Raw genomic sequence first — 16,633 nt, forward strand, 5'->3', positions numbered from 1 at the left:
ACACTGGTTAGACCTTATTTGGAGTAATTGCATTCAGTTTGGAAAACTGCAACTCAGAAAGGATATAATGGCCTTGGAGGGGGTGCAGTGCAGATTCACCAAAATGATTCCCGGCTTAAAGAATTAAATTGAGAGGACCGGTTACATAAATGGATTGTGTTCCCTTGAATTTAGAAGATTGAGGGATGACCTAATGCAGGTGTTTAAGTGACTAAGGAATTTAATAGGGTTGATATAAAGAAACTATTTTCTCTGGTGGGGACACAATCTTGAAATTACAGCAGGCCATTCAGGAGGGAAATCAGAAAGTACTTTTCACACAGAGGACTGATGAAATCAGGAACTCTCCTCCAAAAGAACCAGAGGAAAAATGTATTTATGCAATGAGTGGTTAGGATTTGGAATGCACTGCCTGATAGGATGATGGATACAGAATCAATAGCAGTCTTCAAATGGAATTAGGAAAAAACACTGCAGGGTTATAGGGAAAGTGCAGACTTGATGGGCCAAATGACCTCCCTCTGAGCTGGACTATTCTATTAAAGGCTGTGGATGTTGGAAGTCAATTGGTGCTTTCAACACTGAGAGCAATAGATTTTTGTTAGATAAAGGTATCAAGGGATATGGATCAGTGGCGGGTAAAATGGAATTGAGGTACAGATCAGACATGATCTAATTCAATGATGGACTGGCTTGAGGGACTAGGATTACAGGAGCAGGAGTACGCTTTCAGCCCATCAAGCCTTTCAGCCCATTCAATACGATCATAGCTGATCATCCACTTCAATGCCTCTTTTCCACAATATCCTCATACCCTTTTATGTCATTGGTATTTCGGAATGTCAATCTCTAAACATACTCAATGACTGAGCTTCCACAGGCCTCTGAGGTAGAGAATTCCAAAGATTCACAACCCTCTGAGTAAAGAATTTTCTTCTCATCTCTGTCCTAAGTGGCTTCCCCCTTACTTTGAAATTGTGTCTCCTGGTTCTAGACTCCCCAAACAGGAGAAACATCTTAGATGCATCTACCCTGTCTATCCCTTTAGGTATTTTGTAGGTTTCAATGAGATCACCTCTCATTCTGCAAAACTCTAGAGAATACAGACCCAGTTTCCCCAATCTCTCTTCATAGGATAGTACCGCCATCCCAGGAACAGGTCTGGTGAACCTTTGTTGCACTCCCTCTATGGCAATAATATCCTTCCTCAGGTAAGGGGTCCAAACTGCACACAGTACTCCAGGTGCAGTCTAAACAAGGTTCTATGCAATTGAAGCAAGACTTCACTACTCCTGTACTCAAATCCTCTTGTGATAAAGGCTAACATATCATTAGCTGCCTTAATTACTTGCTGCATCTGCATGTTAGCTTTCAGTGACTTATTGACGAGGACACCCAGGTCCCTTTGTACATCTGCACTTTCTAATTTACCATTTAAGAAATACTCTGCACATCTATTCCTCCAACCAAAATGGATAACCTCACATTTTATTCCATCTGCCACGTTCTTGCCCACTCACTAAGTTTGTCCAAATCCCCTCGAAGCCGCTTTGCATCTTCCTCACAACACACATTCCTACCTAGTTTTGTGTCATCAGCAAACTTGAAAATATTACATTTGGTCCTGACATCCAAATCATTGATATATACCGTGAACAGCTGGGGCCCAAGTACTGATTCTTGCAGTACCCTACTAGTCACAACCTGCGAATGCGATAATGACCTGTTTATTCCTACTCTGTGTTTTCTGCCAGTTAACCAATTCTTAATTCATGCCAGTATATTATCTCTTATCCCCTATGCTTTAGTTTTGCTAACCAACCTCCTGTGGGGGACATTATCAAAAGCTTTCTGAGTCCACCAATTTCCCTTTATCGATTCTGTCAGTAAAATCCTTAAACAACTCCAACAGGTTTGTCAAACATGATTTTCCCTTCATAAATCCATGTTGACTATGCCCAATCAGATCATTATTATCCAAGTGTCTATTTATCACATTCTTTAGAACAGATTTTAGCATTTTCCTTACTACTGATGTAAGGCTAACAGGTCTGTAGTTCCCTGTTTTCTCTCTCTCTCTCCCTTCTTACCTGTATTACCCATGCTACATGCTTCTTTAATCTCCTGATTAATACCATGCCCCACACTAGGACTAGTGCTTGGTGGCCTGTAAACAACCTTTCTGCCCCTTGCTGTGTCTTAGCTCCACCCAAACAGATTCCACATTTTATTCTTCTGATCCGAGATCCTCCCTTACTAATGTACTGATCCCATCCCTTATTATCAGCACAGCACCACCTCCTTTTCTTTTCTTCCTGACCTTCCTTAACGTCGAATATCTTTGAATATTCAGTTCCCAGTCTTGGTCACCCTGCAGCCACGTTTCCGTAATGGCAATTAGATCATATCCATTTACCTCTATTTGTGCCTTTAAATCATCTAACTTGTTGTGAATGCTGTGTGCATTCAGGTAGAATGCCCTTAACCTTGTCTTTTTGACAGTATTCTGCATTCTTCACCTAGTTTCACCTGCCTTCTAATGTCATTTTCACTTTTCTACCTCCTGTTACTAGCTTTACTTCCTTCCAATTTCAGCTACCCTTCAGGTTCCCATCCCCATGACAAGCTAGTTTAAACCCTCCCCAAAAGCACTAGCAAATTTCCCTGCGAGGATGTTAGTTCCAGTCCTGTTAAGGTGTAACCCGTCCATCTTGTGCAGGTCCCACCTGCCCCAGAACCACTGCCAATGCCTCAGAAATCTGATGCCCTCCCTCCTACACCAATTCTCCAGCCACATGTTCAATCGATCAATTCTTCTATTCCTATCCTCACTAGCACGTGGCACGGGGAGTAATCCTCACATTATTGCTCTTGAGGTCCTGCTTTTTAATTTCCTTCCTAACTACCTAAAATCAGCTAAGTGGCCTCTTCCTGTTCCTATGTTCCATCCAGCTGTTGCACTCCAGAAGCAAATAAATTTCATTTGATTTTCAGAGTGCTTTTATAACATATACACATTCTGTAAGGAACACACAATAGGAACTGTTGTGATGAAGGGTCACTGACCTGAAACGTTAACTTTGCTTCTCTCTCCACAGATGCTGCCAGACCTGCTGAGTATTTCCGGCACTTTTTGGTTTTATTTCAGATTTCCAGCATCTGCAGTATTTTGGTTTTAATTTATTACACAATAGGAATGATCAGTTTTAAAAATAAAACTTTGTCTCAGGTCATCACAACATGGTTTAGTTTATGAGCAGCTAGCTCTGTGATGTAGGTGGGTATTGTGTGTTCTTAACCACTTGTTTTGAAGTTGTCACTCTCTTGATTTCTTCCACTTGACATCAATTTATTTACAAAATGTCACACAAAATGAGAAAACCAGCATTGCAAACAGCATGGGCAGTGGCGGGATTTAATACAAACCTATGAAAGGGCTGTGCCATTAATTAAACAGGACCGATTCCAAACTCTCAATTAACAGTCATCCTATAAAACCAATTATTGTGGCACAGATTGGTCCAGCCGTTCAGATTCTTGTATCATTTCAATAAAGCAACATTAGCGACTTTTAGTCTGTTCAACAACGAATTACAATAGTGGCAGAATTAGCAGAGCCCTATTTAAAACCTAGCACTGAGTCCTTAATCTACTCTTTCAAATACATCAAACAGCGCTCTGCCTCTTTTTTGGTATGTCAGGTATTGAATGCATTCTCTGAAGAGTGTAACCGACACTCATCCATTCAGCGAAGAAAAAGGTGGCCCAGATATTAAACCTTTTAACTAGAACTTTAATAAAAAATCCATTAATTTTAAGTTAAATTTGTGTTTAGCAATTCAAGATGTGATTTACTTTTAAAAGAAGTAGCAAAGCTGCAGGGGAGACGGAGAGATGTGATTGTGGGTCGACACTGGCTCTTCAGTAGTACTGTGAGCTGGGTGGAACACTCTTGTTCCTCCTGCCTCCACATTAAACGTTTTTTAAAAAAGTGTACCTATTTCTCGGCAGCCACTGAAATCAGTGCACACCATGCCCAGCATCTGCTCTCAATGGGACCTTAAACAGGTGTTAGACAGTAACATATTCAAGGGGCCTAATGCCTGTTTTAGATAGCCGCCAGGGCCACCTAAAAAGGCCCTGAAAATTTAGGAGTCGCCCGAACACACGTGTAAATCAGCGTGAGCGGTTACACTGCTAAATTTGTCATTGTTGTGCCTGTTTTACAGCCATAAAACATGTGCAACAAAGTAACATTTTTCTCCCATTAATATGCAGAGAGGTTTAACCTGAATTACTTCACGCATTTAAAGATTCAATCACAAAATAATCCCCTAGGCACAGCCCTAAACCATTATACAGGATGACACCGGTGAGAGCATCAATACTGCTCTGCCATTATTAGAACTATGAGGGAAGACCAACCAGTAAAAGGGTGACTACCCTGCCCTCTGCCAGTACTATCATTATATTGTTCCCACAAGTAACCAGTCTGTACAAACTGCTTATACATATTTGATATGAGGTTAGTCCTCAGCTCCTGGTATAGTATTGCTGCCATTTCTCGATATGGTCCGCTTTGAGTGGAATAGTAATGCAGTGCCCGAACCACAAGGTAGTTCATGTTAATCCAAATGGGCCCACGCCAATAAGGTGGGTCATATTCGGTGTTACGTTTCAAGTAGAGGGGGCTAGATTTTGAGAGTGAGCGTATGCCATAAGGGGTCCAGACTTTCTCATCGTCCCTGATATTCTTTAAGATATGTTGAAGTTTTGGGGAATCAGGCTGCAGGATTTGAAGCAGGAATGGGAACAGACTGACATAGCCAAAAGCATTCACATACTGAGGTTTTGGTTGTTTCCGAACAGAACGGATAAGCCTGGCAGGTTGGACATGCTGGCGTGGCTGACCAGGTGGCAGATAGATCTTTTCCCTCTCTAGAATAATGGACTGGGTATGATTCCCATAATCACTGAATGCCTTCAGATCCTCAGACCAGTGCAGTTCTTGAAGCAAAGCATTATCACTCAGCTTTTCGTACATGTTCTGATAGTCTTGATGCGGTACTCCAAGGATTTTTGCAATATCTGTCATGACCTTTGATGCCAATGTCATCCAGCAGCGAAGATCCACATGACGCTCATCCTCAGAAGGGTGCGATGCCCGTGGGTAATCATCAAGCCCAGAGGTCAGAGTTTTTGGATTGAGGAACAGGTTCGTGTCAGTGTCACGACCTCTCCAACGATAGGTTGATGGCAAGGACCCAACTTGGGTTGAATTGTACCAATCATACCAAGTCTTCAAACGTGGGAAGAGTCTCTTCAAGTAAGACTTGTCCTCTTCAGTCAAATGCCCATTTAAATCGTCGATTAGTTTTTTTAATGTGAGGAAGAGTGTAGGAGGATTGGCATTTTCATTTCTCTGTACAATAAACTCTGCTGGCACTTTACTACGTGCCTCATTGTCCAGAATCTGCTCTCTCGGTATCCAACCTTCAACATTCATCATGTCTAACCAGTGTCCAATTACCTCTTTACTAATAGATGGATTCCATTTACTGATCAGAAGTTGGTGGAACCCTTCATCCCAGAGGAATCCTCTGGGAAAGAATGAACGGGATGGAACTGCAGTGTACAGTGGGCCCTCTAGGTAAGGCAATGGGTACTCATTGTATATAGACTGAACATATGAATGACCATAGAAATACCCCATCCCACCAATTGTATTACTGAAAACAGCTTTAGCAAATTTAATTTGTTGAGGGGGAAAGCCCTTATCTGGCAATTTGAAAACTGTATCAAATTTTTCATCAAATGCCTGTTTCCACCTCTCCAGCTCATCTGTGAAGGCCTCCCCAGCCAAATGATTGGAACGATCTGTGAAACTTTCAGACTCAAACAGGACTTCAACCTCAAAGGGAACCTGAACAGTCACTTGGTGAACCAAGAAGTTGTCTTGCGTGGTGTCCCCACCTTGTTTTGGGGGTGGCCTGTAGCTGTCCACACCAATGTAATACCGTCTGGCAGAAGAAGCTGAGTTGTACATAAAACGGCCATTCAAGCTATTTTTCACAATGTCCGTCATCATTTCCAAACTTGGACAGTGTGCCTTCAGATAGTTGTAACTGTTAAAAATGAAAGAAAAAAGATAACAGGAAGGTGAGAAAGAACAACAAATAACTCGAGTGTGCAAAGTTGAACTGGGAAGTATTCTGCATTTTTGTCTATCAGCCAGTATTACTGCAGTTCTATGATGGCACTGTAGCAATAGTCTGGTCCCAGTACAGAGTGACAAAAAGCATCTTCAATACCCCCACTTTACTGAGCATCCTGTCGCAACTACAGAGGAAGGTGGGGAGGACATTCTGATTAAAGGTTACACAGCTCCTCATAGGAGGTGAAATTGTTGCATGGCTGCTGTTGCATTTATTTTTAGACCCTCTTTGTGCTTTTGTGAGCTGCACACTGCTTCTGATCGACAGGTAATGTACAAGCTAGAGAAAGCAGAGGGGACAAATCAATGAAAAAAAGGTCTTCCAAAGTTAAAGTAGTAAAAAAGGACTTTTTGAATAGCTAAAACTAAAATTCTGTAACAATCCTGGCTCACAAATGACTTGTGAAAATTTACAGTTTTAATTGAAGGCCTCAGCCTCTTCCAAAAACCCGAACTTATTTTCCCTACAGGTATCACTCCAAAGTTGAAGGGAAATAAGTTGGGGATGTTCAATGTTAACAGTTTCTCTGTAAATATCAGTAGTATTCCCTCAACACAATGCCTTTGGAGAATTAAAGGATTTTTGGCCACCAAAAAGCAGGATCTTTCCCCAACACAGAGTTCACTCAGGCTCAGCTTGCAGCTGCACCTTGTTAATTAGATAATTGGCTTAAACCAGTTTTCAGGGACGAGAGTCAGACAGTATAAAAGTGGGCCATCTTACAGTGCTGACTTTGTTTGTACTGGAGTGCTGACTTGGGTAGCATTAGAGTGCTAAAGTGGGAGTTTTGTGACATCGGGGGTTTGGTGAGGAGGGAGCGAGGAGCTCCTTTCATTTCCTACCTGTCCTCAAAGAGTGTTAGGGGAGCAGAGAGTTTCCACAGAGCACAGCTGACTGGTGAGTAAGTCCTGGTGGGTATTTTTCAAGCTGGATTGAACTGTACGTCATTGTTTTGGCAAGACTTAGTTGATTTATTTTTTACTATAATAGTCTTCGAAAGTTTTAAATTTAAAGGGTTTAGTCATGGCAGGAGAGCTAAAAAGCTGTGGTTTGTTCCTTTTGCTGCATGTGGGAATCTGGGAACATTTCCAGTCCCCGGGACCAGCATGTGTGCAGGAAGTGTGTCCAGCTGCAGCTCCTGGAAGCTCGGGTTTCAGAGCTGGAATGGCGGCTGGAAACACTGTGGAGCATCCGCAAGTCTGAGAGCATCGTGGATAGCACGTATAGAGAGGTGGTCACACTGCAGCTGAAGGGACTTGAGGAAGGAAGGGAATAGGTGACCACCAGGCAGTCCAAGAGAATCAGGCAGGTTGTTCAGGAGTCCCCTGGGGTCCCGCTTGCAAATCAGTATTCCATTTTGGAGGCTGATGAGGCTAGTTCCTCCAGGGAGTGCAGACAGAGCCAAGCTTCTGGCACCACAAGCAGCCTGTCTGCACAGGAAGGGGGAAAGATAGAAAGAGCAACAGTAATAGGGGATTCTGAGAGATCTGGGCGTACAGGTCCACAGGTCACTGAAAGTGGCAACGCAGGTGGATAAGGTAGTCAAGAAGGCATACGGCATGCTTGCCTTCATCGGTCGGGGCATAGAGTTTAAAAATTGGCAAGTCATGCTGCAGCTGTACAGAACTTTAGTTAGGCCACACTTAGAATATTGCATGCAATTCTGGTCGCCACACTACCAGAAGGACGTGGAGGCTTTGGAGAGGGTACAGAAGAGGTTTACCAGGATGTTGCCTGGTCTGGAGGGCATTAGCTATGAGGAGAGGTTGGGTAAACTCGGATTGTTTTCACTGGAACGACGGAGGTGGAGGGGCGACATGTTAGAGGTTTACAAAGTTGAGTGGCATGAACAGAGCGGATAGTCAGAAGCTTTTTCCCAGGGTGGAAGAGTCAGTTACTAGGGGACATAGGTTTAAGGTGAGAGGGGCAAAGTTTAGAGGGGACGTGCGAGGCAAGTTCTTTACACAGAGGGTGGTGAGTGCCTGGAACTTGCTGCCGGGGGAGGTGGTGGAAGCAGGTACGATAGCGACGTTTAAGAGGCATCTTGACAAATACATGAATAGGATGGGAATAGAGGGATACGGTCCCCGGAAGATCATAAGAACGAGGAGCAGGAGTAGGCCGTCCAGCCCCTCGAGCCTGCTCCGCCATTCAATAAGATCATGGCTGATCTTTTCGTGGACTCAGATCCACTTACCCGCGCTCTCACCGTATCCCTTAATTCCTTTATTGTTCAAAAAGATATCTACCTTAGCTTTAAAGACGTTTACTGAAGAAGCGTCAACTACTTCAATGGGCAAGGAATTCCATAGATTAACAACCCTCTGTGTGAAGAAGTTCCTTCTTAATTCAGTCCTAAATCTGCTCCCTCTAATCTTGAGGCTATGCCCTCTTGTCCTAGCTTCACCTGCCAGTGGAAACATCCTCTCTACTTGTATCTTATCTATTCCCTTCATGATTTTATATGTTTCTATAAGATCCCCCCTCATTCTTCTGAACAATGAACATAATCCCAATCTACTCAGTCTCTCCTCATAAGCCAACCCCCTCAACTCCGGAATCAACCGAGTGAACCTCCTCTGCACCCTCTCCAGTGCCAGTATATCCTTTCTCAAGTAAGGAGACCAATACTGCACACAGTACTCCAGGTGTGGCCTCACCAGTACCTTATACAGCTGCAACATAACCTCTCTGCTTTTAAACTCAATCCCTTTAGCAATGAAGGACAAAATTCCATTTGCATTCCTAATTACTTGCTGTACCTGCAGACCAACCTTCTGCGATTCATGCACAAGGACACCAAGGTCCCTCTGCAAAGCAGCATGCTGCAACTTTTTACCATTCAAGTAATAATCCTTTTTACTGTTACTCCTACCGAAATGAATGACTTCACATTTATTAACATTGTATTCCATCTGCCAGACCTTTGCCCACTCACTCAATGTATCTATGTTCCTCTGCAAAGTTTCACAGTCATCTGCACACTTTGCTCTGCCACTCATCTTAGTGTCATCTGCAAACTTTGACACCCTACACGTGGTCCCCAACTCCAAATCATCTATATAAATTGTAAATAATTGCGGTCCCAACACTGATGCCTGAGGCACACCACTAGTGACTGATTGCCAACCAGTGCAGAAGGTTTTAGTTTAGGCAGGCATCAAGATCGGCGCAGGCTTGGAGGGCAGAATGGCCTGTTCGTGTGCTGCACTGTTCTTTGTTCTATAGTCACTGATACTGCCCTCAATGCAGCCCAGCCTCTACCAGTCATGGATGAGCTGGACAGACAGCCAACCAAATCGGAACTCAGTGATGCCACTGATTCTCTAGCCAGCGGAAAAGCCCCTGGGAAGGACAGCATTACCCCTGAAATAATCAAGAGTGCCAAGCCTGCTATACTCTCAGCACTACATGAACTGCTTTGCCTGTGCTGGGACGAGGGAGCAGTACCCCAAGACATGCGCGATGCCAATATCATCACCCTCTATAAAAACAAAGGTGACCGCGGTGACTGCAACAACTACCGTGGAATCTCCCTGCTCAGCATAGTGGGGAAAGTCTTTGCTCGAGTTGCTCTAAACAGGCTCCAGAAGCTGACTAAGTGCGTCTACCCTGAGGCACAGTGTGGCTTTCGTGCAGAGAGATTGACTGTTGACATGCTGTTCTCCCTTCGTCAGATACAGGAGAAATGCCGCAAACAACAGATGCCCCTCGACATTGCTTTCATTGATCTCACCAAAGCCTTTGACCTCGTCAGCAGACGTGGTCTCTTCAGACTACTAGAAAAGATTGGATGCCCACCAAAGCTACTAAGTATCATCACCTCATTCCATGACAATATGAAAGGCACAATTCAACATGGTGGCTCCTCATCAGAGCCCTTTCCTATCCTGAGTGGCATGAAACAGGGCTGTGTTCTCGCACCCACACTTTTTGGGATTTTCTTCTCCCTGCTGCTTTCACATGCGTTCAAGTCCTCTGAAGAAGGAATTTTCCTCCACACAAGATCAGGGGGCAGGTTGTTCAACCTTGCCTGTCTAAGAGCGAAGTCCAAAGTACGGAAAGTCCTCATCAGGGAACTCCTCTTTGCTGACGATGCTGCTTCAACATCTCACACTGAAGAGTGCCTGCAGAGTCTCATCGACAGGTTTGCGGCTGCCTGCAATGAATTTGGCCTAACCATCAGCCTCAAGAAAACCAACATCATGGGGCAGGACGTCAGAAATGCTCCATCCATCAATATTGGCGACCACGCTCTGGAAGTGGTTCAAGAGTTCACCTACATAGGCTCAACTATCACCAGTAACCTGTCTCTAGATGCAGAAATCAACAAGCGCATGGGAAAGGCTTCCACTGCTATGTCCAGACTGGCCAAGAGAGTGTGGGAAAATGGCGCACCGACACAGAACACAAAAGTCCAAGTGTATCAGGCCTGTATCCTCAGCACCTTGCTCTATGGCAGCGAGGCCTGGACAACGTATGTCAGCCAAGAGCGACGTCTCAACTCATTCCATCTTCGCTGCCTCCGGAGAATACTTGGCATCAGGTGGCAGGACCGCATCTCCAACACAGAAGTCCTCGAGGCGGCCAACATCCCCAGCTTATATACACTACTGAGTCAGCGGCGCTTGAGATGGCTTGGCCATGTGAGCCGCATGGAAGATGGCAGGATCCCCAAAGACACATTGTACAGCGAGCTCGCCACTGGTATCAGACCCACCGGCCGTCCATGTCTCCGCTTTAAAGACGTCTGCAAATGCGACATGAAATCCTGTGACATTGATCACAAGTCGTGGGAGTCAGTTGCCAGCGTTCGCCAGAGCTGGCGGGCAGCCATAAAGACGGGGTTGAAGTGTGGCGAGTCGATGAGACTTAGTAGTTGGCAGGAAAAAAGACAGAGGCAAAAGGGGAGAGCCAACTGTGTAACAGCCCCGACAAACAAATTTCTCTGCAGCACCTGTGGAAGAGCCTGTCACTCTAGAATTGGCCTTTATAGCCACTCCGGGCGCTGCTTCACAAACCACTGACCACCTCCAGGCGCTTATCCATTGTCTCTCGAGATAAGGAGGCCAAAGAAGAAGTCAAGGGAACAGATAGGCGCTACTGTGGCCGTCAACATGACTCCAGGATGGTGTGTTGCCTCCCTGGTGCCAGGGTCCGGGATGTCACTGAACGGCTGCAGGGCATCCTGAAGGGGGTGGGTGATAAGGCAGTGGTCATGGTACATGTTGGTACCAATGACATAGGTAGAAAAAGGGATGAGGTCTTGCATCAAGAATTCAGGGAGTTAGGCAGTAGACTAAAAAGCAGGACCTCTCGGGTTGTAATCTCTGGATTACTCCCAGTGCCACGTGCTAGCGAGTATAGAAATAGGAGAATAGCACAGATGAATGTGTGGCTTAAGAGGTGGTGCAGGAGGGAGGGTTTTAGATTCCTGGACCACTGGGACTGTTTCTGGGGAAGGTGGGACCTGTAAAAGAGGGACGGTCTACATCTGAACCAGAGGGGGACTAATATCCTTGTTGGCAGGTTTGCTAGTGCTGTTTGGAGGAGTTTAAACTAATTCGGCAGGGGGACGGGACGCAGACTCCTAGCAGAATAGGGACACAGCTAAACACAGGAAAGCAAACAAATCAGAGGGAATACAGCGGAAGGAAGTTTCAAGGGAGTAAGACCAGGATGGATGGCCTCTACTTTAATGCCAGGAGTATTACAGGTAAATTGGATGAGTTAAGGGCAAGGATTGACACATGGAATTGTGATATAGTAGCCATCACAGAGACATGGTTGAGGGAGGGGCAGGATTGGCAGCTCCATATCCCGGGATATAGAATCTTCAGGCAAGACAGAAGAGGGGGTAAAAGAGGAGGGGGATTTGCAATATTAGTTGAGGAGCCAGTTACTGCAGTAAGGAGAGATGATATCTTGGAGGAGGCATCAAATGACGCTTTATGGGTAGAGTTTAGGAATAAAAAAGGGACAGCCACATTGTTAGGTGTTTATTATAGACCCCCAGATAGTCAGCGGGAAATTGAGGAGCAAATATGTGCGCAATTTGCAGAGGTGTGTAAAAATAATAATAGGGTAATTATATGAGGTGATTTCAACTTTCCCAACATTAATTTGGATAGTCATCGTGTTAAGGGCTTAGATGGAGTGGAGTTCTTAAAATGTATACAGGAGAACGTTTTAGCTCAATATGTAGAGGATCCAACAAGGGAGGGTGCAGTGCTGGACCTAATTCTGGGGAATGAAGCCGGACAGGTGGTTGATGTGTTGGTGGGGGCGCATTTTGGTGATAGCGACTACAACACGGTACAATTTAAGCTTGTTATGGAGAAAGAAATAGACAAGTTGCAAAAAAAAGGTTTTGGATTGGGGGAGAGGGAATTTTAGTAAAATAAGGCAGGATCTGGCCAAGGTCAGAGTTACTTGTTGGGAAATCTACAGAAGAGCAGTGGGGGGCATTCAAAACGGAAATGGGGAGGGTATAGGCCCAACATGTTCCCTCTAGGGTAACAAGTAGGAGCAACAAGCCCAGAGAACCATGGATGACCAGAAACATTCAGGGTACGATGAGAAGGAAAAGAGAGGCTTTTAGCAAATACAAGGAGAGCAAATCAGCGGAAGCATTAGTGGAGTACAGAAAGTGTAGGATGGAGCTTAAGAAAGCAATTAGGAGAGCAAAGAGGGGATATGAGAAAGCTCTGGCTGGTAAAAGTAGGGAAAATCCCAAGATATTCTATAAGTATATCAATGGGAAGAGGATAACCAGGGAAAGAGTAGGACCCATTAGGGACCAAGGGGGAAGTCTGTGGGTGGAGCCAGAGGACATTGGTAGGGTGTTGAATGAATACTTCACATCTGTCTTCACCCAAGAGAATGAAGATGTAGATATGGAACTCCGACTGTGAGGTTCTTGAGCAAATTGTCATAGGGAGTAACAAGGTATTGGAGGTTTTGGCAGGCTTAACAGTAGACAAATCTCCAGGTCCGGACGATTTGTGTCCCAGGATGCTGTGGGAGGTGAGGGTGGCGACTGCAGGGGCTCTGACCCTAATTTTTAATTCCTCTCTGGCCATGGGGGAGGTGCAGAGGACTGGAGAACATCTAATGTGGTCCAACTATTTATGAAAGGTTGTAGAGATAAGCCAGGGAACTACAGTCTCACGTCAGTGGTAGGGAAACTATTGGAGCAAATTCTGAAGGAGAGAATCTATCTCCACTTGGAGGGGCAAAATTTGATTAGGAATAGTCAGCATGGCTTTGTCAGATGCCGAACAAATTTGATTGAATTTTTTGAGCATGTGACCAGGTGTGTAGATGAGGGTAGTGCAGTTGATGTAGTTTACATGGATTTCAGCAAAGCCTTTGACAAGGTCCCACATGGGAGACTTATCAAGAAAGCAAATAGCCAATAGGAGAATAGCCAATGTTGTTCCTTTGTTTAAGAAGGATGGCAAGGATAATCCAGGAAATTATAGGCCGGTGAGCCTTACGTCAGTGGTAGGGAAATTATTAGAGAGGATTCTTCGGGACAGGATTTACTGCCATTTGCAAACAAATGAACTTATTGGTGAGAGGCAGCGTGGTTTTGTGAAGGGGGAGGTCGTGTCTCTCTAATTTGATTGAGTTTTTGAGGAAGTGACGAAGAGGATTTATTTATTTATTTTTATTTATTTAAAGATACAGCACTGAAACAGGCCCTTCGGCCCACCGAGTCCGTGCCGACCATCAACTACCCATTCATACTAATCCTACACTAATCCCATATTGCTCCAACATCCCCACCTGTCCCTATATTTCCCTACCAACTACCTCTCCTAGGGGCAATTTATAATGGCCAATTTACCTATCAACTGCAAGTCTTTTGGTGGTGGGAGGAAACCGGAGCACCTGGCGAAAACCCACGCAGACACAGGGAGAACTTGCAAACTCCACACAGGCAGTACCCAGAATTGAACCCGGGTTGCTGGAGCTGTGAGGCTGCGGTGCTAACCACTGCGCCGCCCATATGATGAAGGAAGGGCAGTGGATGTTGTCTATATGGACTTCAGTAAAGCCTTTGACAAGGTCCCTCATGGCAGACTGGTACAAAAGGTGAAGCCACACGGGATCAGAGGTGAGCTGGCAAGATGGATACAGAACTGACTCCGTCATAGAAGACAGAGGGTAACAGTGGAAGGGTGCTTTTCTGAATGGAGGGCTGTGACTAGTGGTGTTCCGCCGGGGTCAGTGCTGGGACCTTTGCTCTTTGCAGTATATATAAATGATTTGGAGGAAAATGTAGCTGGTCTGATTAGTAAGTTTGCGGACGACACAAAGGTTGGTGGAGTTGCAGATAGTGATGAGGATTGTCAGAGGATGCAGCAGGATATAGATCGGTTGGAGACTTGGGCGGAGAAATTGCAGATGGAGTTTAATCCGGACAAATGTGAGGTAATGCATTTTGGAAGATCTAATACAGGTGGGAAGTATACAGTAAATGGCAGAACTGTTAGGAGTCCAGACAGGCAGAGAGATCTGGGCGCACAGGTCCACAGGTCACTGAAAGTGGCAACGCAGGTGGATAAGGTAGTCAAGAAGGCATACGGCATGCTTGCCTTCATCGGTCGGGGGATAGAGTATAAAAATTGGCAAGTCATGCTGCAGCTGTACAGAACCTTAGTTCGGCCACACTAAAGAATATTGCATGCAATTCTGGTTGCCACACTACCAGAAGGACGTGGAGGCTATGGAGAGGGTACAGAAGAGGTTTACCAGGATGTTGCCTGGTCTGGAGGGCATTAGCTATGAGGAGAGGCTGGATAAACTTGGATTGTTTTCACTGGAAAGACGGAGGTGGAGGGGGCGACATGATGGAGGTTTACAAAGTTATGAGTAGCATGGACAGAGTGGATAGTCAGAAGCTTTTTCCCAGGGTGGAAGAGTCAGTTATCCTGGGACATAAGTTTAAGGTGAGAGGGGCAAAGTTTAGAGGGGATGTGCGAGGCAAGTTCTTTACACAGTGGGTGGTGAGTGCCTGGAACTTGTTGCCGGGGGAGGTGGTGGAAGCAGGTACGATAGCGACGTTTAAGAGGCATCTTGACAAATACATGAATAGGATGGGAATAGAGGGATACGGTCCCCGGAAGTGCAGAAGGTTTTAGTTTAGACAGGCATCAAGATCGATGCAGGCTTGGAGGGCCAAATGGCCTGTTCCTGTGCTGTACTGTTCTTTCTTCTTTGTTCAAATGCAGATGGGATACAGGGTAACTGGATAAGGTGGATTCAAAATTGGCTTAGCTGTAGGAGACAGGCGGCTGTTTTAGTGACTGGAAGCCAGTGTCCAGTGGCATACCACAGGGATCTGTGCTGGGTCCTCTATTGTTGTCATTTATATAAACGACATAGATGACTATGTGGGGGGTAGGATCAGTAAGTTCGCGGATGAGACAAAGATTGGCCGAGTGTTCACAGTGAGGTTGAGTGTCTTGGGTTACAGGAAGATATAGACGGGATGGTCAAATGGGCAGAAAAGTGGCAGATGGAACTTAACCCTGAAAAGTGTGAGGTGATGCACTTTGGAAGAAGTAATGTGACACGGAAATATTCAATGAATGGCCTGACACTGGGAAGTTCCGAGGAACAAAGGGACCTTGGCGTGTTTGTCCATAGATCTCTGAAGGCAGAAGGGCAGGTTAATAGGGTGGTGAAAAAGGCATATGGGACACTTGCCTTTATCAATCGATGCATAGATTACAAAAGCAGGGAGGTCATGTTGGAGTTGTATAGAACTTTGGTAAGGCCACAGCTGGAGTACTGTGTGCAATTCTGGTCGCCACATTATAGGAAGGATGTGATTGCATTGGAGGGGGTGCAGTGTCGATTCACCAGGATGTTGCCTGGGATGGAACATTTAAGCTATGAATTGAGGTTGGATAGGCTTGGGTTGTTTTCGCTGGAGCAGAGAAGACTGAGGGGTGACCTGATCGAGGTGTACAAGATTATGAGGGGCATGGACAGGGTGGATCGGGAGCAGCTGTTCCCCTTAGTTGAAGGGTCAGTTACGAGGGGACACAAGTTTAAGGTGAGGGGTGGGAGGTTTAAGGGGGATTTGAGGAAGAACTTTTTTTACCCAGAGGGTGGTGACGGTCTGGAATGCACTTCCTGCGAGGGTGGTAGAGGTGGGTTGCCTCACATCCTTTAAAAAGTACCTGGATGAGCACTTGGTACGTTATAACATTCAAGGCTATGGGCCAAGTGCTGGCAAATGGGATTAGGTAGACAGGTCAGGTGTCTTTAATGCATCGGTGCAGACTCAATGGGCCAAAGGGCCTCTTCTGCACTGTATTATTCTCAAGGCTAAATAACCCCCAGAGTCTAAGGTACCTCAACTTCTCAATATTCACTGTCATAGTTTAAGCAGTCTGATGTGG

General features: G+C 45.3%; 1 protein-coding gene across 3 annotated transcripts in view; it reads right to left on the reverse strand.

Moving 5' to 3' along the window:
• Nucleotides 1–3,328: 3,328 nt before the first annotated feature.
• The window catches only part of mogs (mannosyl-oligosaccharide glucosidase), a 91,790-nt gene continuing 78,485 nt past the window's right edge, over nucleotides 3,329–16,633 (reverse strand). For all 3 annotated transcript variants that reach the window (XM_068028237.1, XM_068028279.1, XM_068028311.1), the window contains exon 5: nucleotides 3,329–6,125. In XM_068028237.1, the coding sequence (XP_067884338.1) occupies nucleotides 4,382–6,125 (1,744 nt within the window). In that variant the 3' untranslated portion in view covers nucleotides 3,329–4,381. The remainder of the gene's footprint in view (nucleotides 6,126–16,633) is intronic.

The sequence above is a fragment of the Heterodontus francisci genome, chromosome 1 (genome assembly GCF_036365525.1).
Source record: "Heterodontus francisci isolate sHetFra1 chromosome 1, sHetFra1.hap1, whole genome shotgun sequence".
NCBI classification, from domain to species: Eukaryota; Metazoa; Chordata; class Chondrichthyes; order Heterodontiformes; family Heterodontidae; genus Heterodontus; species Heterodontus francisci.